General features: G+C 40.3%; 1 protein-coding gene across 6 annotated transcripts in view; it reads left to right on the top strand.

The window, feature by feature from the left end:
- Spin1 (spindlin 1) overlaps window positions 1-21,757 on the top strand; it is a 98,072-nt gene extending 76,315 nt beyond the window's left edge. For all 6 annotated transcript variants that reach the window (XM_087206344.1, XM_087206342.1, XM_087206345.1 and 3 more), the window contains one exon: window positions 544-21,757. In XM_087206344.1, coding sequence (XP_087062470.1) covers window positions 544-743 — 200 coding nt within the window. In that variant the 3' untranslated portion in view covers window positions 744-21,757. The remainder of the gene's footprint in view (window positions 1-543) is intronic.
- The last annotated feature ends 1,356 nt before the right edge of the window (window positions 21,758-23,113 follow it).

Below are 23,113 nucleotides of genomic sequence, written 5' to 3'. Positions count from 1 at the left end.
AATGAAGTTGAGGGGAACAAGTGTTAAGGATTTGGAGTAAAACTGATACTACATAGGCATTTTGAATCAGTAACATATTCTCACTTATCCCTGCAGGAATTGTTTGTTTTGAAATTGAAAGGCAGACGTACTTTTCGGTAATTACAGCTATATTTTGACCTGGCCCAAATGAATTGTTGGCTGTGATTTTTTTTTAAATTATTCATATACATATATACCTAAATCAGAGGTTGGCAAACTTTTGTAAATGATACTTTATTGGAACATCACACACCCATGTGGCCCTCAAACCCAAAACATTTACTGTTACTGCCCTTTAAGAAGAAGTTGGCCAGCTGGTGTTCTAGCTAATCAGTAATGGATTCAGGATGTTTAAAAATTTTTTTTTAAATTTGGTACCAGTGGACCTTGTGCTTGCGAGGCAGGCAGAACCACTGAGCTAAAGCCCTGGCCGTAAAATTTTTAAGTAAATATTATTAAAGTAAATATATGAGTAGGTGTATACCTGAAGATTGATTTAAATTTTTTTTCTTATAAATACAGATGATTCACCTCCAGCAGAAAGGGAACCAGGAGAAGTTGTGGACAGCCTGGTAGGCAAACAAGTGGAATATGCCAAAGAAGATGGCTCGAAAAGGACTGGCATGGTCATTCATCAAGTAGAAGCCAAACCATCCGTCTATTTCATCAAGTTTGATGATGATTTCCATATTTATGTCTACGATTTGGTGAAAACATCCTAGATGTCATCGTGAACTTTGCCAAATTTGTGGAACTATTAAATGTATAATTTGTAGACATAAAGACTTGATTGCTTTCCAGTTTAATGAAAGCTTAAATGTCCCTGCGAACCCACAATCTCTGCCAGCAGAACTGGTTTTGTTCTGAATAGTACAGATTGATGTGAACACAAAGCATTTTGTGTAAGGAGAACTTCTTCATCTTAAAAGAAGTCTGTCTGTTGGGAGGGGAGTTACAGGCAAGTTTGGTAAAAGTTAAGCTAGTATCATAGTCATTTAAATCTGTAATAGATCTTAATCATTTCCCCCCTTCACTTTAACACCGTCTTATTCTGCCACAATGCAAGCATAGTTTGGTATTTTTGTTACTGCCTTTTTTTGAGATATATGTATCTGTATCTACCTATATGTATCCGTATATATGTGCGCACACACACAGAGGCACACATGCACACACACACCATTGGCAGTCCTTTCCTCATGGATTGGGATGGGGTGATTCAATTTTCTCCAGTTTAACCGGAGTGCTTGACACAAGTCGGTCATGTTTAGGACATTCCTGTTCTTCATTTAAAATTAAATTGGGGGGCCAGGGACTTAGCTCGGTGGTTTCGGCCCCTGCCTCGAAAGCTCAAGGACCCGAGTTCAATCCCCGGTACCAAAAAATAAATAATAAAATAAAGTTGGGGCACAGGAAGCACATAGGCACGTTCAGTTACTTTGAAAATCAGGAGTTCAGAACACCTATTTTAATCTGGAGGCTTTAAACTGTAAGTCCAAATATGAATTACTTATGAACAGTTCATGACCCACATTTGGTTGACTGGTGAGAAATCTGGGTAAAAGGCTGCCTTTAATTCTAAACTTTATAAGTTGTTTTGTTTACATTTAATTTTAAATACTTTTTAGCTCAGTCCAGGTCCTTTGTTCACTCAGAATAACATAGGTGTGTCTTGGATGGCACATTTGGCCCATTACTTATACAAACTAGTAATTGATTTTAGTTCATGGATTTAAAAGGCAACAGCACATCAATGGCTTGTGTGTATGTGGTGAGTTCCTGGAAGAACAGTGCTTTTGTATTTAAAATGTAAGTTTAAGAATGGCATTGTTGCCTTCTAATATGTTCTCTGGAACTGTTTTTTGGTTTTGTTCTGTTTTGTTTTTCTGTTATTGCTAGTATATAATTATGGTCAGAAGGCCTCTTTTCTCCTTCCCTATCCCTTCCCCCCAGCTTTGCCCCACAAAAAAGGTCTGGACATATAACAAACAGCTCAGTCTTTTGTGGTAGTACAAGTGTGTGTTCTTGCCCCGGGGGCACTGTTAATGTGGGTTCATTTCCTCCAGTGGCCCCTGGGGTTTGCATGTCAATGATACGTTGCCATAGAAGACCTACTTATCCATGTTGGTTTGCCAGTGTAATAGCAGGCCCTCACCAGAGTCTTTTGTGGGTTATTCCTGTAAGGTTGTTCAAAACTGAAATAGAACCACAAGTTGGTTTGACAACCAGGAGAAAGGTGGCATTGGAAACCAGTCTTGTAGAGATGGGAAATCTGACCTGTGGTTTGCACAGAGCCTGCATGGGCTTGCTGTCTTATTAAACATCAGAGGTTTGGATTTGAAGTCCTTGCGATGTCTTTGGGGGCTGTCCTTTATGTTAGCAATCATTCCAGTTTAGGGCCTCACAATGTATGGTTTGCTTGATGCCCATTTTTGCCTTCCTGAAGACTTGTGCCTTGTGCTTTTGGATGGTAATGACTGCTCACCATATGATCATAGTACATCAATTCTTTGTCCCCAGCTGTAGTGGTCCTGTGCCCAGTGCTTCACCATGGGCAGCTTCACCAAGGGGCGACCTCAAAGCAGTGTGATGCCCCAGTCATAGATGCTTCTTGTGTGTGTGAACAGGTGTCGTCCTGCAGATCTGCTGTCTGTTTCCCTGCATGTAAATCTCAGAGCTGAGCCTGGCTCCCAGAGCCCATACTGACATGTGGCACGAGAGATGGTGAGTGTGTCCAGCATGCACAGAGGTTGTGCAGAATGTGGCGCAGTGACTTCAGGCTGAAAATAAAGCTCCTTTTAAAGTATCCCAAGGGTTGGGTCAATTGAAACATTTCTAGCATTACCTAATAACTTGCATTGTGGTTTTTCTGCAAGCAACTTTAGCAACTTTTAATATACCCATAATCTCCCAGTCTCTAGAGGAATGCAACATGGTGATGATTTTAATCATTGTTCCATTTATTGCCTTTTGGGCTGAGGGAAGGGGAAGGGTTTTTTGTTGTTGTTATTTTTCCATCTTTTTTTCCCCATTCTTTTTTCTTTTGGTGACTTACACCTCATTTAATGCTGTGACTAATTCTGCTCCAGAGCCCATGTGTCTTGGGCTTCATTTTAGGCTCATGTTTCAGACCTGCATGCAATGCTTGCATTTTTCTGGTATCTGAATGTTGGTTCCTGTTCTAGGAATTCAGCATTAATTTCCAAAATTATCATGGGACTTGTGACAACACAAGACATGAATCTATGTATAAAATTTATTGGCCTTTCATTTACCTGCTCTAGTATTGTATTGTGTGTGCGTGCGTGTGTGATGTCAGGCTGCCACGTAAAACTTTCAGAGAGAACCTTAAAAGCAGACCATCCTTTTTTGCATGCTCTATTCTAAGTAGAATGTTCAGTGTAACTAAAATTGCATGTTAAAGATATTTAGGTTTTTTTTGTTTTCTTTTTAATTTTTATTTGTTTTCAGTTTCCTGTATATTTGCTTACTGTGCTGTTCTAGTGGTTGTAGGATAAAAATGCACTGGTGAAGCAAATGTAGTGCCAACAGAAGGTGATTTTTCCCGTTGTATATGTCATGCAGCATTTGAAGGGACTGTGCACTGTTTAAAAATCACAGTTACTTCTAAACCAGATTTCATTTCTATTCTTGTTTTATGTGCCAAATCCTTGAAGTGCATTGGGCTTGAATCTCTGAACACTGTAGACCCATCAGAAGACTGTTCTGATTGTCACAAATTGTAGTGCCTGAAAACACTCTTAAGATGATTGTCTTAAAAAATGAAAGTTCTCCAAAGACAAAAACAGAAACAATTATTATAACAAATTGATTATGGTTGAAATATCTGTGGTTCCTTGGAAATGCTGCGCTCTTTGTATTTTCCATCATTAGTGCAGTTTGGATGAATGTGTATAGTTCAGAGGTCTTCGTGTTCACATTTTAAAACTAGGTAAATGACCTCATCTTTTGAGCTTGAATTCATTTTTAATTTTAATTTTATTTTATACAATGTGTAGAGTTTCCTGTTCTTTGCATTTAGAAGTATACACAATATAAATCTGTTAATTCTGTAAGTAATTTTTATAATTATGATGTATCTCTATCCTATCCTTAAAACATTTAAAATAAACCCTTTATGTGCAACTACTGACTATAAATTTTGTGCTCATGAGCAAAATGTGATGTGTTAACCTGGTTCTTAAAAAACAAAAGTTTTTGAGTAAAGTGACCTTTTTCACCACATGTGTCAGATATGGATAGAAAAAGGAAGGAAGAAAGGAAGAGATTTTGGTTTTGGTTTTTGAGACAGGGTTTTGCTAGTTCAGGCTGGCCTGGAACTTGTGGCATTCCTCCTGCCTCAGCTTCAGCCTCCCCTCCCGAGCGCTGGGATTACAAGTGTGCACCACTATGCCTGGCTCAGAAATAGAAATCTTTTTTTTTTTTTTTGGTACCAGGGATCGAACTCAGGTCCTTGCGCTTCCAAGGCAAGCGACGGAACCACTGAGCTAAATCCCTGGCCCTAGAAATAGAAATCTTAATTGATAACATTCAGTAATAACTGGACTGGGGACCAATAACCCTTACCTGAGGTATCTCAGCTATTAAGTTGACAATAATGAGAAGGTATTGTTTATCATAAGATTTTAAAGGAATTATCTTAAATAAAATAATGGGTATTTATACTTTCACATTTTTTCTGCCTTTGAATACTGCTTGTAATACCTTTGCTCATACTTAAATACCAATCAGTGAGATTAGACAGAGGAAAAACCCCAGTTGTCATTGCTGAGTTAAAGAGCTGAAGGTGACATAAAAAGGTGTGTGTGTTTTATTGTCCTTGGTAGTTTTAATCAAGATAAAAATTAGAAGTTGATATGCTTTAATCTCATTCTTTTTTAAATGTCTCCCTGTTCACTCCAAAGAATCTTGTGCTAAAGGGTAGGATGGGGAAGGTTATCTTTTCCTACTTCTTGGAGGAGGCTGGTGCTTTGGTAAGAGAGAAGTGCAGCCTTGGGCTTCAGGATACCTGGCATCCAGGCTGTGTTGGTGCAGCAGCTGTGACCAGGACCATGGTGGTCATTGGCTGGGGCTGAGGGCAGAGTCTGTCTAGCTCTCAGGGAGGAACCTTGTAGCACAGGGAAGGAAGCAGCTGATGGGATGGTTAGGCTGAGCTCAGTCTGCATTTTATAACTTTCCATGCGGAAGGCAGATTAGTCACTGCCTGTGGTATCTGCTGAAGTAAATGGTCACTGCCTGTGGTATCTGCTGAAGGAAATCGTTTCCTAAAAAAGTTACAAAACAAGATTAGTCTTCGGGTTGGAATTTGATGACTGGTGCCAGTAAATCACCTACGTATATAAGGGAGCCAGTGCGCTCTGGGACCCTACTTTTATCATTTTTTTAATCTTGCTACAGTTAAGTTCACTGAAGATAAAGCATTTAAAACTAACAAAGCATCAGTAAATGCTTAAGTACCTTGCCGAGCATTTGCCATACATTGTTTCATTTAGCTCCTAACAGTCCTGTGTGGAAAACGCTACTCTCTCTCTCTTTTAGACTTGGGGGCGAGTCAGGGCAGAGGCTTTCATCCATAATATGGAACAGGGAGGGCACAGATCCTTGGTTTTGTAAATGCCCAGGCCCTGAACTGCTCTCTTGATGCCTCTGAGTTAAATAATGTCATTGGGTGATTTCAGCAATCTGTAGTACAATGTCTTCTGTAATTTTTGTAACCTTATTTCATGACTTAATAGTGAGAAAATGTTTTATTTTCAAATTGAGCCTAGTAAAAGGTTTCTTTTTTTTTTTTTTAAGTTTTGGTTTTGGTTTTGGTTTTGGTTTTTTTGGTACCAGGGATTTAATTCAGGACCTTGCACTTGTAAGGCAGGTGGCAACACCACTGAGCTAAATCCTTGGCCCTCAAAGTTACTTTTTAAAAAACACTTTAAATACATCATGATATAACATCTTGAGAAAACCTGAAGCTTTCAGGCTCATAGTGTACACTCTCATACCTAATTATGCCTAATTTTTATAGTGATTCATTTCCCCTGTCATACAAGATTTTATACTGCAGGGCCCGGGATTTAGCTCAGTGGCATCACACGTGTCTCGCAAGCACAAGGTCCTCAGTTCGATCCCCGGTACCCCAAAAAAGATTTTATACTGCAGAGTTTCAGAGAACTAAATCTTGAGTTATTTCTCAAGCCATTCTTAGTGTCTGTCTGCCCTTGGCTTGTCAATGTTTGATTTGGTAAACCAAGTAGCAGGTGGATCCAGATAGTCCCATGTCAGCTAAGTTTGCCTAAAACTGCTATAGGCACTCTCTGCTTTTAATTCTTTTTCTTTTTTTCTTTTACTTTATTTTTGGTACCGAGGATCGAACTCAGGACCTTGCACTTGCAAAGCAGGTGCAGTCCTACTAAGCTAAATCCCCAGCCCTGCTATTCTTTTTCTTTTGGTACAGGGGATCGAACTTGGGTCCTTGCGCTTGCGCAGCAGGTGGCGAAACCACTGAGCTAAATCCCCAGCCCTCTGCTTTTAATTCTTAAGTGGGTGCATTGGGCCAGGACATGAGTCTGTCCGCCCTGATAAAGGGACTTTCCCTGCCTCTGTCCCACCTGTAGCTGTTATAATAGCTGAACAGGCTTACTACTGGTTACATTTTATTAGCATCTTTCCCCCATTACTTTGAATACATACTTCCTGAGAGAAAACTAACAACTTAAGTACTGTATGAACTGCCCAAAATCTTTGACAAGGCAGGCTGATTATATATAACTCAGAATTCTATTTTTATGGGGGATTGTTTAAGCAGATTGTGGAGTTGGGAAAGGACAGAAGGCCTACTCAAAACCTTGATGTTAAAACTAAATCACGTTGAACAACTCAAGATCGAATTGCAGCATTCTGAATTGTCCTCACATATAGATTGTGAAAACAGCCTTAAAGCTCTTTGCCTTGTAAGAAATTTGATAGCTCCTTTCCCACTGTCTTTCCTTCACTCACACATGTAGGTATGCAGTACACCTGAGAGTCTCGTGTTTGCTAGGAAAACCAGGGCAGTGGTCACCGAAGACTATTAAAGGGAAGACATCAACAGTAGCTCTTTCTCCTGAAGTCATTCCGTACTTGTACTGTTTATTTCACTGTGTGTGGTGTTTCCTGGAGACCTGTTAACAAAACAGTGTTTCAAGACTGCATGTGAAGTCTAAAGAATTGTCTCTGTGAGTCTTTGATAAAATAGCTTTACAAACGAGTTTGTTCCTTAATTTAGTCTAAATCTGATTTGTCAGTACTAGGAAGGACTAATGTCATTTTCACAATAGTGCTGCAGAGGAGAGTAGTATGTTAAAGATTTTAAAAACGTCTAAGGCAGTAGAGTCTATAATATTAACCTATATTAGGACTGAAAGAAAGTTTTTTTTTTTGGAGACAGGATCTCACTGTGTAGCCCAAGCTGGCCTTGAACTTACGGCAGTCCTTCTGTCTCAGCCTCCCAAAGTCCTGGAATTACAGATGTGCGCCAGCCACCATGCATGACTAAAATGTTTGGGTTTTTTTGAGATGGGAACAGTTGTATTTATCTTTATTTCTGTTCACTAAGCAAAATAGGAAGAGATGCGAAGAATAAAAATATTTTAGTTAACACAAGGATTAGCTACTCTCCCCACGAAGATAATAGTGTTGAGAGCAACTTCCCTTATGAGAACCATGGAAGGGCCTCTTGCCCTTGAAGGTCACCCCGTTGGGATTCAGTGAATGGGCAGCAATCATAATGCCAGTACTTGCGGCTGCTTCACTGCCTTCCTCATTTGCTGAAAGGTCTTTTGTTTTGTTTTCTTTTCTTTTTTTGGGTACCGGGTATTGAACTCGGGTCCTTGCTCCTGCACAACAGGCAGTGAAACCACTGAGCTAAATCCCTGGCCCTGAAAGGTCATTTTTGATAGGCCTGTAGAAGATGGAGATTACTGGAGATAGCAAATCAGTGTACTCAAAGCTAAGCTAACTATGGGTAAGAAAAGCATCCTGTTACCCCAGTGACAGCTTGTAACACATCTGTAAAAATTGCAGAAATGTCTCAGCTCTTATCACTAGCCTCTTGTTACTGTTCTCTTTATTGATGATCGCATCTTTAAAAAGGGTCATACTCATCCTGTAAGCCCTGTTACTTGGGAGGCTGAGACAAGAGAGTGGTGAGTTTGATGACATCCTGGGCAGTGTAGCAAGACCTGTCTCAGAAGAAGGCTGAGGATGCAGCTGCTGATAGAGCACGTGCCTAACATGAGTGAAACCCTGGGTTTCCCCCTACCACAGAAAAAAAGGGGAGAGTGTCAGCTCTGAATAAACAAGTACATGTGGTAAAGAATTCGGAGTTTCCAGTGAGTTCAGGGCATGAGCATAGCTCAAACCCAGGCCTGACACAGGGTCTCTGTTGTGCTGTTCTTTTTAAGTCCTAACAAGGGTGTGGTTTCATCCCCATTCTTTGTTGATATGTTTAAAACCACACTTCTAGTTTTATGCAGTTTTCATTTGTCTTTTTTTCCTTTTGTCATATTGTTACCAACCACTCAAGTTGGAACTCTCAGGTCTGATTGCTCCCCACTCCCAAACTAACCGTGGGAGGCCACGTTTGGTGAGAAGGCTTTATTTGACACTAGCTCTGAGGGGGTCGCAGGGCCTCAGTGCCACAAATCACCATCTCCCTGTGCCTGGTGTACATTGGTCTTTTATAATAATGAAGAGAGGGGAGAGGGAATACAGTTCAGTAGTGGACAACTCCAGGCTGGCTGCACCTCTCGCAGCTGTCTTCTACTCCCTCCCTGCCCCTGCATAGTCTGTCCATTGGTTCTAGGGGTATGGCTTAAGCCCTAGACCTGAGAAAGTTCGTTAAGTCACTTGTCTCTAAAAAAAACCTTAAAATTCCATTTTGCCATATCTGTTATAGTATAACAGGAGTTTGGTTTATACTGTTTTTTCTGTTTGTACCTTTGCTTCTTCCAGCCTAGGTAGAAGTTGAAAGTAAGCAGTATTGAAAGGTTAATACACTGTTTCACATTGTCTACTCTCAGGGATCGAACTCAGGACCTTGTGCTTGCCAGGCAGGCACTGCACCAATGAGCTAAATCCCCGGCCCGCATTGTCTACTTTTACTGTGAATCCACTGATAGTGAATAAGGTACCCATCCGTGTTTCGTGTTTGTTTTCACATTGTCACAGTTTTCATGTACATGTGAGTACCTCCCTGGTGCTTTTGTATAACACAGTGCTGGAGCTTGCAGTGTAAGGCTGTGTGTGCTTTCAATCTGGGTCCACTTTCAGAATAGAATCCCGGAGAGAAGGAAGCAGTGTACTTTTAAAAGGGACAGCCATGTGCGGTGGAGTTTGTCAACAGAGTGGCCACCATGATCCATGCTTCCACCTCTGGGCTCTCCATGCATGGTGTATTTAATTACAACTGTTTCTTTTCCTTATACAATCTGAAATGGTTTTTCTTTGAAGAGCTTTTTTTTAACCTTTTATTTTTTTTATTTTCCAATAAATTTTATCCCATTCCCCACTCAAGCCCCTCCCCTCCCTATATACAAAAGCATTGTTTCCATTTTTTCCTTCTATTTTCCCCTTCTTTTTGTCCCTTCCTCATCTTTGAAGAAGGTTTTTTTTGGGGGGGGGGGTACCAGGGATCAAACTCAGGACCTTGCGCTTGTGAGGCAGGTGCCAGAACCACTGAGCTAAATCCCCAGCCCTGAAGAAGTTTTTAAGTTTGTTTCCAGGAGAAAAAATTTCTGAGTCAAAAACTCACCTTAGTTTTTTTAACATCCACTGATTTCTGTTACATATTTGTAACAGTGGTCCCCACATTCTTTCTGAGTAAAGACAGCTTCAGTTACCTACATTGCAACAAAATCTCACTCTTTTTAATACATATGCAAAGAACCATCAAAAATTGGAGAGTATTTGTGAGGCTGGTGGAAAGCTCCCCTGTCTTCTTCGGAGCTGTAAAGTGGTACAGGGTGTGGGTGGTGGCCAATAGTGATAGAAGAAGAAAACGAATGTTCTGGTCCTTCTGAGAAAGTAGTTAGTGGGTTAGGGTTAGGGGACATTGTAGGTCAGAGATTTTGAACCTTTTGGAGACGAGGGCCCAAAATGCAACGAGAAAACCCACCTATTTATTGAAAAGTGCCAACGCTGCAATTAAACCTGAATACCTAAGTTTTAGTTTAGAAAAAACAACTCATACATTAACATCTTTTGTCTTAAATGAAAAACAAATAGCACATATGTCGTAGGTTCACCGGCACTGCTCTAGACTTTCAGTCCAGACAAGATAGCTGGAAGTGAAGGTTCAATTAAACTTCAGAGTGGAATTTTAGGTGTTGATGTCTTCCAAGTCTTTATTGTAACCTGTAAGTGAATCTGACTTTATTCAGGTCTGATACTGTTTACATAGTAGCAAAAATGTATTTTCCTTTATAATATTTTCTTATTATATTTTTTCCATTAAGTTTATTGGTACGTTTTAGGTATAAAATACAGTTACATTCATCATTGGGATCTTGTACCTTTACATGAGCATCTTGGTCCTTATTTTTCTCCCCTTCCCCTGCCCTCCCTTCACCCCCTCCACCCTTCCCTGTTTGCAAAGACTTTTGTTTCCATTTTTTCCTTTTCTCATATCTTCTTTTCCTTTCTTTCCTTTCCCCTACCCCTCCCACTTCCTTTCCCCTACCCCTCCCACTTCCTTTCCCCTACCCCTTCCACTTCCCCTGCTCCTTTAGACCTTTTCTTCCTACTACACAATATCAATTATACATTTTTTTAAATTACAGTATTGAGATTTAGAAGATATTACCACAGGTTTTACAGAATTTAAAAGGATATAGAAAGCATATTACAAAAATCTGTTTTGAAATAAATTTGACAACGTCTAAGAAGTACCTTGGAAGACAAATTAATGAAACTAACCCTGGAGGAAATATAAAATTTGAATAGCACATATTAAAGTATATTTGTAGCTTGAAAACCTACCTATATGACAACAGGCTCGTATACATTTTAACTGATAAATTATATCAAACATTTAAAGCAGAAAAAAGGAACACGTCTTCCCTCATTTTATTTTATTTGTTTATTTATTCATTTATTTATTTATTTTTAGTACTGGGGATTGAACTCGGGACCTTGTGCTTGCAAGGCAGGCAGCAGAACCACTGAGCTAAATCACCAACCCGTCTCCCCTCATTTTAGGAAATCAACATTGTGCTAATCCTAAAACTGAATAAAGATAATAGAAGAGAAAAGTATGAACATAGATAAAAATTTGTTTAACAAAAACTATTAGAAGTTAGATCTGGCAGTATGTAGAAAGTGATTTTATTATAGGGATGGCAGTGTTGGTTCAGCATTGGAAGGTCCACCCCTGTAAGTCACTTTAACAGAGGAAAGGAAAAGGCCATATGATCCTGTCAGTAGTTGCAGAAAAAGCATGGGCCCAAATTCTACAGCTGTTCATGGTAAGAGCTATCAGGAGACTAGAAGCAGAACAGAACCTTCTCAACAGATAAGCCATGTACTCCATACTTCCAGCAAAAATGCCTTATATGAATGGAAAAGATACAATGCTTTCTCCCTAAGGTGGGGAACAAGGCCAGATATGCCTACTCTTCATCTGTCCATTAAACTTTGGTACTAGGGATCGAACTTGGGTCCTTGCGCTTGCACAGCAGGCAGCAGAATCACTGAGCTAAATCCCTAGCCTGTCCATTAAACTTTGAAACATATGCCAAAAGCAAAATAGTCTGGCAATGAAAAGACTCAATTAGCATAGGATTGATAAGATAGAAGTAAAATCTTTATATGTAGATGAAATGATCATCTACAGAGAAAATACTGAGAAATCTCTAGGAGCCCCTAGAACTTGTATTTGAATTTAGCAGGATTAGAAAACACAAGGTATATATAAAAATTCAGGTCTGTGTATACTTGCTATAAATGAAGAATTGGATATTGAAATTTAAAAGTTATGTAGGAGAACAAAGGACCTAGAAAAGTAAAAAGAAAAAAAAACAGTGTTGGAAGACATTTATTACCTAATTTTAGGACTTCCTCTAAAGCTACAGTAATCAAGGCAGTATTGTTATAAGGAAAGACATACAGATCATTGGAATAAAACAATCTAGAGGGGCCGGGGATTTAGCTCAGTGGATTCGCAGCCTGCTGCGCAAGCGCAAGGATCAGAGTTCGATCCCTGGTACCAAAAGAAAAGAAAAAAACAATCTAGAAATAGAACTGCACATATATAGTCCACTGAGTTTTGAAAGATTAACATTTTATAGAACATAAACTCAATTCAAGAGCAGAGGAAAAGATAGTGTGTTTTCAGCAAACGGTACTAGAACACCTGGTATCCGTATGTAAAAAAAATTAACCTCAACCCTTTATTTCACACATAAAAATAACTTGAAAGTGGGGCCGGGGATTTAGCTCAGGGGTTCCGGCGCCTGTCTTGCAAGCACAAGGTCCCGAGTTTGATCCCCGGTACCAAAAAAAAAAAAACCAACTTGAAAGGAACTCTGAACCTAAATATGAAAGACTGAAACTTTAAGAAAATTAAAAGAGGGGCCAGGGATTTAGCTCAGTAGTTCTGCCACCTGCCTCACAAACACAAGAACCTGAGTTCAATCCCCAGTAACAAAAAAAAAGAAAATTATAAGGGAAAATGTTCATGAATTTAGGGTAGGCAGGAATTTCCTAGGATATAAAAAACATGATGTGTAAAAGAGAAAAATTGATAAATGAGATTCGATCAAAATTTAGAACTTTAAATGACATCATTAAGAAAATGAGAAGTAGGGCCGGGGATTTAGCTCAGTGGTTCCGGCGCCTGCCTCGCAAGCGCAAGGTCCCAAGTTTGATCCCCAGTACCAAAAAAACCACAAAAAAACAGAATGAGAAGTAGCCCTTAAGCCGACCATATTTATAATACAAATAACTTATGACCAGAATATATAAAGAACTCTTAACAGCTCATTAATAGACAACCCAATTAAAAAGTAGACACAAGGGCCGGGGATTTAACTCAGTGGTTTTTTGGGGGTTGTTTTGGGTTTTTTTGTTTTGGTACCGAGGATCAACCTCGGGTCCTTTCGCTTGCACAGCAGGTGTAGCTCAGTGGTTTTGCCGCCTGCTGCGCAAGTGCAAGGACCCGAGTTCAATGTCCCATACCAAAAAAAAAAGTAGACACAAGAAGATGATAAATAGCCAGTACAGCACAAGGAAAGGTGTGCAACACTAGAATCAGAAAAATACTAATCAGTACAATAACAAGATTGTATTATACACTCAGGGTGATGAAGTTAAAAGTTTTAAAAGAGCAAATGTCAACTTAGGTGTGAACCAGTTAGAACTTTCTAATACTGCTAATGTGAATGTAAAATGATAAAACCATTTTGGAAAACAATATAGAACTGTCTTGTATTACTGTTAAGAACCAACAGTTCTGTGAAGTTTTTACTTTAAGAGGAATGAAAACACATGTTCACAATAGATTTGTACATACAAGTTGACTATCCCTTATCTGAAATTCTTGGGACCAGAAGTGTTTCAGATTTTGGTTTGAACTCCACTTGATCTGCAAAGAGGATAGCTACTCCTGCTTTTTTTTCAGGTTCCTGTCACATGGAGTATTGTTTTCCACCCTTTAACTTTCAGTCTCTGAGCTTCTTTTTGAATTAAATGTGTTTCTTGTATGCAGCATATTGTTGGATCTTGCTTCTTGACCCATTCTGCCAGTCTATTTCTTCTGATTGGTGAGTTGAGACCATTAACATTGATGGTTATAACTGATACGTATTGAGTTATTATTGTCATGACTTTTTCTTTTTTTGTTGGATTCTCCCCCTTTGCTTTTAATTTCTTGTCATGCCTGGTGAATTCATTCGCTGGGCTTCCTGGGGTGTGATCCTTGTTGTCTTTTCCTAGGATTTTGTCTAAAAATTTTTTGGAGTGCTGGTTTGGTATTCATAAAGTTCCTAAGGTGCTCTTTGTCATGAAAGTATCTTATTTCTCCATCAATTTTGAAAGATAGTTTTGCAGGGTACATCAATCTGGGTTGGAGGCTGTTTTCCTTTAGGGCTTGAAATAGGTCACTCCAAGCTTTTCTTGCCTTGAGGGTTTGTGTTGAGAAGTCTGCTGTGATTCTGATGGGCTTTCCTTTTTATGTGATTTGTTTCTTTTCTCTTAACTGCTTATAGAATTTTGTTCTTCTGTTGGGTTTCTGGAATCTTAACTATTATATACCTATGTGTAGTTCTTTTTTATCACGGCTAATTGGAGTCCTATATGCCTCACTTATCTGTATGTCAAGTTCTTTTCCCCTGCTTGGGAAGTTTTCTGCCATCACTTCTGTGAACAGTTTTTTGGGTTTTTTTTTGGTACCGGGGATCGAACTCGGGACCTTGTGCTTGCGAGGCAGGCACCGGAACCACTGAGCTAAATCCCCAGCCCAACAGTTTTTTTATGTCATCTGCACTCTCTCCTGTTTCTTCATTGACTCCAATCAGTCTTATGTTATTCTTCTTTGCATCGTCTAGCAGCTGCTGGATTGATTTCTCATGGTCCCTTACAATTTTAAAGCAATTTTTCTTTTCCTGGTCACTAATCGCAATCTTATCTTCTATATCTGAAATTCTGTCCTCACATTGGCTCATTCTGCTGTGTAAGCTTTCAATGGAGTTTTTAATCTCCTGAAAATCTGTCTGTATCTGTTTTATGGATTCCATTTGTTTCCTATGTTGAGATTCCATCATGTTCCTCAGCTCCTCTACTTTTTTATCTGTGTCCTCTAGATTTATTAATCATATCTTGGGGCCGGGGATTTAGCTCAGTGGTTTCACCGCCTGCTGCGTAAGCGCAAGGACCTGAGTTCGATCCCCAGTACCAAAGAAAAAAGAAACACCAGTCTATTAATCATATCTTACACTATGGGGACAATCTCTGCTGTTATCTGAGAAATTATTTCTGATTTCATTTTTTCCAGATCCCCTTTTGTTGCCAGTTCAAGGAGTCCAGATGGTTGAGTATCAGTGTTCCATCTCATTTCCCTTTGGGGTTGCTGTAGGTGATCTGGAAGTCTTATGTTTATGTGTCTTCTCATGTCAAAGAGGGTGGGGATGTGTGCTGCTGGTGGCCGCTCGGCTCACCTCCTCTGCCTGGGGTGGGGGGCTTTATAATATTTTCTAAAGGTAGGTATAGGAAATAATTTCCTGAGCCACCTAAATCTTTTGTGGGACAAAGTGAATATAAATAGTTATTTTTGCCCTTCTTCAGAGTTCATAGTGAGTTTTTAATCTGTCATGTTGAAGATTGCTTTTTCTTTCCAGGTAAGTGTTTACCAATACAGTATTGTACCACCTGCTTTCAAAGAGGCAGTAGCAGAAATGGCTTCTAAAATTGGTGATGACTGTTCCACTGTTGAAATTTGCCAGTCAGTGAAGTTGTATGGTGGTCATGATTTGAGGAACTTGGGAGGTGGTGTGCTGGGAGAGCAGTTGGACTCTACAGATAAGAGAACCATCTGATAAGTACTAGCCTTAGACAGGGATTTTGGAATCTGGCTTCTGTTCTTTATCTTGAAAATCTCTGCCCCTCCTTTCCTTCCTTGCAGAATTTTTAAAAACCAACCAAACAAAAAAACAAGCCAGCTGTGGTGGCACAGGTGTGTGATCTCAGCACTCAGGAGGCTGAGGCAGGAGGATCACTGTGAGTTGGAGGCCAGCCTAAACTACAGTGAGGCCCTGTCTCAAAAAAGGAAAAAAAAAGAAATTTTTAAAAAACATCTACAAATGTCTAGTTTCTTTATCCAGAATGTGATAGTTTCCTGTTTTTTCAAAAATATTTTGGAAAGATTAATTTATTTTTGCAAAATTGGTCAGGATTGGTATATCTTTATTGCCTGTATAGCTAGCAAGATAATTTGGAACTCTTACAGGATCTTATCTGTAAACCATTCATATCTGTTCGGTGTCATGAACTTTCACTGCTCACTCATTGAGCCAGGTACTTTAGTAACAGGTCTGGCTTTGCCCTAGCTGACAAGGCATTTGTCACTGGTGTCTTTACCAGTATGTGAATGTGAGGTGCTTAGGTCTAAAGATTGCTCTCATAAGGGCTGGGGATTTAGCTCAATGGTTCTGGCATCTGCCTCACAAGCTCAAGGTCCCGAGTTCGATCCCCGGTACCAAAAAAATAAAAAATAAAATAAAATATATATTCCAATTTTGGGCCGGGGATTTAGCTCAGTGGTTCTGGTGCCTGCCTCGCAAGCGCAAGGTCCTGAGTTCGATCCCTGGTACCAAAAAAAAAAGATTGCTCTCAAAGCCTTTTAAAATTCTTTGTGAAAGGCCAGGGATTTAGCTTAGTGGTTCCGCCACCTGCCTCGCAAGCGTAAGGTCCCGAGTTCGATACCCAGTGTCAAAAATAAAATAAAATAAAATTCTTTGCAAAACTAAAGAATAGAGTGGTGTAGATCTCAGGAAGAGAAATGAAAAGTCAAATTATAGCATCATTCTCAGTTTACAATCCTAATTCTCCCAGCTGGCCACGGATCAAATGTTAATAGTTCGGAATCTACCTAGGCTGTCACTGGTGAGAAGAGTTTCTGCCTAGGGACACCACCATGTACTTGGTGACTGTGGTCAGGACCTTGACTGGCCAAGCATTATATATGCTGTTTCCCAGGTGTGATATGTACACTGTTCTATAGTTTTATCATGAATAGCAAGGTGAAATTTCAGATTACTTATCACTAGTTTCCATGTCATTATAATTTAAAAATTTCTAAAATTGTTCTGCCTATTTTCTTATCCTTAGTTACCATGTCAAGCAATAATAGAGTAATAAGGTGCTAGGGTGTGATTTGGCTGGATGCTGTGGAAGGTATCTGGGTAAATTACACTGAGACAAACACACACACATATACACATACCTTGTACTGGGGATTGAACCCAGAGATTTCACACTGAGACTAGGGTCTTATTAAGTTGTCCAGGCTGAGCTTGAACTTCTGCCACCCTTCTGCCTCAGTCTCCTAGAGACAGAATCCCTTCTTATTTGTACTGCTAACTTAAGAAATGCTAGCTTGATCTTTCTACTAGGAATACTGTGGAGTTTAATAGATTTTTTTTTCTTTTTTTTTTTTTTTTTTTGGTACTGGGGATCAAGCTCAGGTCCTTGCGCTTACAAGGCAGGCGGCAGAACCGCTGAGCTAAATCCCTGGCCCCTTTAATAGATATTTTTAAAGTTTATATATTTTGAGGAAGGATATACTAAAATAGAACTTAAATGAACCAAGGTATCTTGATGTTTTCTTTCCATTGTGGAAAGAATATTAGGTTTGACTTTTATATGTTGCTTCAACATTGAACTGAGTGAATTAGAAATTTTTTCACCATTGGTATTAGAGGCATTCAATAATAGCTCACTTATTCTGAGGCAAATTGTTTTTCAAAAAGAAATTCTTTTATAACCATAATAAAGCCTTTGTGCTTTGTGAAAACTGTAATATCTATAAATTAAAGTAAAATTGTCATACCTTTACTAAGGATCCTTATTGAGGGACATGTTAGTATAATTAGGTGCTTGATTTTTTTTCAATCTTTAAGGTAAAAAATGTAAGATTCCTGTGTAACAAAGGAGTTTTTCAGACTGTTAAGTCCTAGTTCATTGTTTGAGATGTATTTTGGTATGATTTTTGAAACATTCTATATTTAAGAGAGTTTGAGAAGAAAATCCCACAAAAGAGAAATGTGAGACAGTACATTATGGAAAAAAGGAGTAAGTTAATTCTTACAGGGCCTTAGGTACCTTTAAGCTTTAGAAAAAACACTCTCTAATGTATGTCACCGTCAGCAGAAAGGCCATCTTTAAACAGGACTCCAAGTAAGCACTGTGTTGGAGACAGGAGAATCCTCCAGTTATGCAGCCCAGTGACCCCCAGCCCGCTTCCCTTGCTCATTTCCCCCATGGCCGAGTTGTTAGGCCCAGCCCTTCCCATAATGTGACTGGTGTTTCAGGCCACCTCAATGTTGCCATCATCACTAATAAGGCCTCTGTAACATTCAAGGAGTGGTCCAGGCCTTGGGCCAAGGAAGATTATAGTCTGTGGTGCAGAAATGCAGATCCTGACAGATTGTGTCCTGTCAGAGCTGGGGTGGCACCGAAACCTCAGGAAATCAATACCTATCTTGAAGGCCCTTGCCTTGGCCACCCCTGGTGACTATCTGGTCGGATGAACAGCACGCTGGGAGTAGCCCCTGGAAAGACAGACCAAAGCCCCTGCCTGCTTCACTGTCGTGCCTGCTGTGGGTGGCCGGCCAGAAGGACCGCGCAGAAAGGGCCTCACAGTTTTCCTGACAGAAGAACTAGGTCCGAACTCCAGTGAAGAACGTGCATCTTTGGTGGGAGGGTTTGCGTGACAGCTGGGAATGTGCTAGTATCACTTTTTTTAAAAGGTCATGAGCCTGAATAAACCCTGCAAGAAAACTCAGTTGATGGCCTTAGATCCTTAAAAAGGTGGCAGTTGGTGTGTTTTCTATTCATTACATTGAGCTGTTTACTCCTCCAGGGCAGGTAGTGTTTAAAGATCAAAGAGACGGATTCATTGCACATTAGTTTTCTCATCAGCATGGATAGGCTTTAAAATGGACAGTGAAAATGCAAAATTCTTTTAAAGCTAACCCATCTTGAGCTGGGTACTTTGGAGTACAACAGCAGGGCAACCAGCTACAATATTTGAATGGGGGTTGCCCAAAGTACACTGTTCCTGGGTGCTGTTCTGTGATTTGAATGTGCTCCTCCTCCAGCATTCATATGTTGAAATGTTATCCCCCTTATAAAGTGTTAACAGGTGGGAACTTAATCCCACTGTGGTGTTTACAGGTCGGGTGTTTGGGCAGTGATGAGGGTTAGTCATCAGAGTGGAGCCCCATGGATTGAATCCTGTTGGCTTTATAAAAAGAGAGAGGGGGCCCGGGATTTAGCTCAGTTCCGCAGCCAGCCTCGAAAGCACAAGGTCCCAAGTTCAATCCCCAGTACCAAAAAACAGAACGAGAAAGCTGGGTGGGGTGGCACACACTTGTAATCCCAGCACAAGGGAGCCTGAGGCAGGAGGATTGCTGTGAGTTCGAGGTTAGTCTGAGCTGCATATCAAGACCTTGTCTCAAAGGTAAAAAAAACAAAAATCAGAGGAGAGGTACAGAGTCCCTTGTCTCTTGCCATGTGATGCTCTGTACCACATCAGCAATAAGGTCATCCAGGTGATGTCCCTTGACCTTGGACCAGAGCTGTGAGCCAAATAAACGTTTCATTTTAAAGTCACCCACCCTCAGATACTCCATTATAAGTATAGGGCTTTGTGTAGAGTGCAGTGGAGGCCCACGAAACTGCAATTCGAGAAACTTCCCTTCATCCGTAAGTAATCTTATGGGTGGAGATTCACTACCTTGGTTTAAGTGGTATTTGATATTTGCAAGGCTGTAATGGGTGCAGAGAAAATACTTTCTGAATCTTTTCTTTTACAAACCTCCAGGTTGTTTTATATCACTGTAAGAATTTTACTTCCAAAAAACTTTACCAAAACTGTGGAAATGGCTCAAGTTGTGGAGTTTGCATTTCTGTGTGTCTTCCGGTTATCAGCTGGTGGGGTGTTACTGAGTTTCACCCATTTGTGTGTTCTGCCTCTAAAGCCAGCTGGGTCTTGTGGCTCTCTGCCTTTGGTTGTTATGACTATTGCTAATAGAATAAAATGCCTCACCCTTCCCTATTCAGATGATGTTGGTAGCTTCGTCAAAAAGTTCAGGGCCGGGCATTTAGCTCAGTGGTTCTGCCGCCTGCCTCTCAAGCGCAAGGACCCAAGTTTGATCCCCAGTACCAAAAAAAAAAAAAAAAATTCAGTTACCTTTAGATTACTTCCATTTTTTTCCTAAAAGGATACAAAACAAAATGCTTGTAGGACAGGGAAATGTACCGAAGTGCGTGTAACTTGGAAGGTATCTATGACAGGAAACAACCTTTCTTTTATAAAACAAAACAGTGTATTTCATTGCAGTTCATTTGTTCTGGGCACATCTGACCACAGTTCCTCTGACCAGTACAGTTGGGATTTCTCTGCTGCCTAGCTGCTTTTATTTTAGCTCAATGTTTTGTGTTTGTTATTAAGAGGCTGGAGGGTGGGGGTTTAGCTCAGTGGTTTCGCCACCTGCTGTGCAAGCACAAGGACCCCAGTTTGATCCCGGTGCCAAAACAGAAAAAAAGAGGCTGGAATTCAGTCTACAAACCATCTGAATCATGAGATGGGCATGTGTATACTGAGGCATAATACTGTGTGTGTTCACATCTCTGATTACTGGGCTCTATTTCTTTTCTTTCTTTTTTTTTTTTTAGATCAGGTCTCACTGTGTAGTTTAGGCTGGCTTTGAACTCACTATGTAGCCCAGGCTGGCCTAAACTTGGGGAGATCTTCCTGTCTCAGCCGCCCCCCCCCACCTAGGGCTGGGATTACAGGTGTGTACCACCACACCCAGCCTTGGGCTCTATTTTTTAATTGTAGCAGAGAGAGTTCAAAATGCTCAGTGCCACTTTTCATAGTCTGAGATACAGAACTTGATTTGGGTAAATAGTATGTTTTATATTAAAGGCCTTGGTACTTTCCTGGAAGAGAGTTTGACTTTCGTGAAAACTGTACTGCGATCACAAAAAGAGACCTGTACAGTACTAAGAATTTGAACTAATATCCAGGGGCAGCCTCACTGGTAAAGGCTTCCAGACATTTAAGGAAAACCGAGGAAAGGAGAGAGTACTTGCTGTATGGTTTGGGTGAGTGCCCTGAAAGACCCTATGCTGAGGGCCAGGGATTTAGCTCAGTGGTTCTGCCACCTTCCTCGCAAGTGGAAGGACTGGAGTTCGATCCCTGGTACCAAAACAAAAAGATCCTATACTGAAAGGCATGGTGTCCATAGTGGTTCCAATGAGAGGTGTGGAGCCTCTCAGAGCTGGTCACTGGGGACCTGACCGCAGCAGGACTGGGGAGTAAAGGTCTCTTCTTCCTCTTTTGCATCCTGGCTCATGAGGTGCAGTTTTGCTTCACCATATGAAGTTGATGTGCTGGCTCCTTAGAAGCTCAAAGAAATGAGGCCATTCAGTCTTGGGTTGGAACCTCCAAAGCTGTGAACCAAAACAATCCTTTCCTTTTTGTAAGTTATTTAGCTTAAGTATTTCATTGCAGTAATGCAAAGATAACTGATACCAATTTGTTGTTTGGTATTACTTGATACCAAAGTTGGACAAAATATAAGAATACTATATAGGTTGCCAGGGATTTAGCTCAGTGGTTCTGGCACCTGCCTCCCAAGAGCAAGGTCTGGAGTTCGATCCCTGGTACCAAAAAAAAAAAAAAAAAGAATACTATAGGTTGGCTGGGTGTGGTGGCACATGCCTGTAATCCTAGCCCTCAGGAGGCTGAGGCAGGAGGATTGCTGTGAGTTCAAGACTAGCCTGGAGTACATAGTGAATTCAAGGCCAACCTACACCACCAAGTGACACCTCATCTCAAAAAGAACATACAAACAAAACCACAGGCCAAAATTTCCATGAATATATATAGAAAAACTATGAACAAATACAATAACAGAAAAGTTCAGGTGTATATCCAAGTGAGATTTGTTTTAATATCAGAAAATCTATAGGAGGCTGAGGCTGAAAGATTTTGAGTTTGAAGCCAACCTGGAACATGGTGAGACTCTCAAAGAGATAAAAAATCTATTTCACCATATCCATAGATAACGGGACAGAAGGCACACATTGCTTCAAAAGATGGGGAGAGCACATTTAACAAAACCATTTATGATACCCATTTATGATAAAAGATGGGAGAGAATTTTCTCAACGTGCTAAAGTGCATCTGTAAAAGATCTACAGCTAACTTCATGCTTAGTGGTGAAAGAATAATTTACCTATAAGGTCAGGGATAAGTCAAAGATGGTCACTCAGACCGCCTCTCTCCAACCATTGTATTGCAAGTTCTAACCAGGGCAGTCAAGTGGAAAAAGTGTCCTGATCAGAAAGGAAGAAAGAATCTTGATTTGCAGACAATATGATTACCATGGACCTTACGTACTCAATTTGTTCTTGAGGGCTGGTTTTAAGTCAAGTTGGTCAGTTGAAGGTTCAGGCTCCTCTACACAGCCTTCAGTCTCTCTCCTGTGCACAGCCAGGTCTCAGTGTCCTTAGAGAGACATTGGCCCAGGATTTCTCAATCACATATATGAGGGCCTCAGATGGGGATCCTGCACCCTGGCCAGCTGTTTTTCAGAGATTGTCACTGAGTTGTCAATCACTGAATTAGATCTTAGGATGGCAAATGGACCACTATGGTCTAATTTGCTGTAACAAATTAAGTCTTGCTAATAGAAACTCTGTAGCATGGCTTTAATAATGAAAAAAACAGCTTGCTACTTGCCAGGTGCTTACTGGACACTTTACATATATTATTATCTCATTAAGTCATTTCACACATCACTGTCTCCATTTTATAGATGTGGAAATGGAGGCAGGAGCTGTTAAAAATCTTGCCCATGATCCTGCGGGTGAGAAGGGGTTGAGTCTATTTCAATTACCCACACTGTCCTTGCCTCTCAAGTCATAGCATTATGTTTATGATTATGTCACTGAAGGGATTTTTTTTTTTTTTTTTTTTTTGGTACCAGTGATTGAACCTGGGTCCTTGCGCTTACACAGCAGGCGGCCAAACCACTGAGCTAAATCCCCAGCCTGGGATTTAAAAATTAATTTAGTATGATAGAGGAAAAGTATTTACTCTCAAAAAAAAGAAAAACTGCTTGGTGGCACATACTTGTATTTTAGCATTCTGGAAGGCTACGGTAGGAGGATGAGAGTTCAAGCCCAGCCTGGGAAACTTAGTGATTTAGTAAGACCGTGTCTCAAAATTCAATTAAAAGCTAGAGATGTGACTTAGTGTGAAGGTCCTAGATTCAATCCCCAGTACAGAGAGACACTCTACACCTTGTAGGGTGAC

Source organism: Heterocephalus glaber, unplaced genomic scaffold (assembly GCF_053883595.1).
Source record: "Heterocephalus glaber isolate CG9 unplaced genomic scaffold, H.glaber_assembly_v1.0 deba00000621, whole genome shotgun sequence".
NCBI lineage: Eukaryota > Metazoa > Chordata > Mammalia > Rodentia > Bathyergidae > Heterocephalus > Heterocephalus glaber.
The sequence above is the reverse complement of the archived record's forward strand: the minus strand, read 5'-3'. Positions and strand labels throughout refer to the sequence as shown.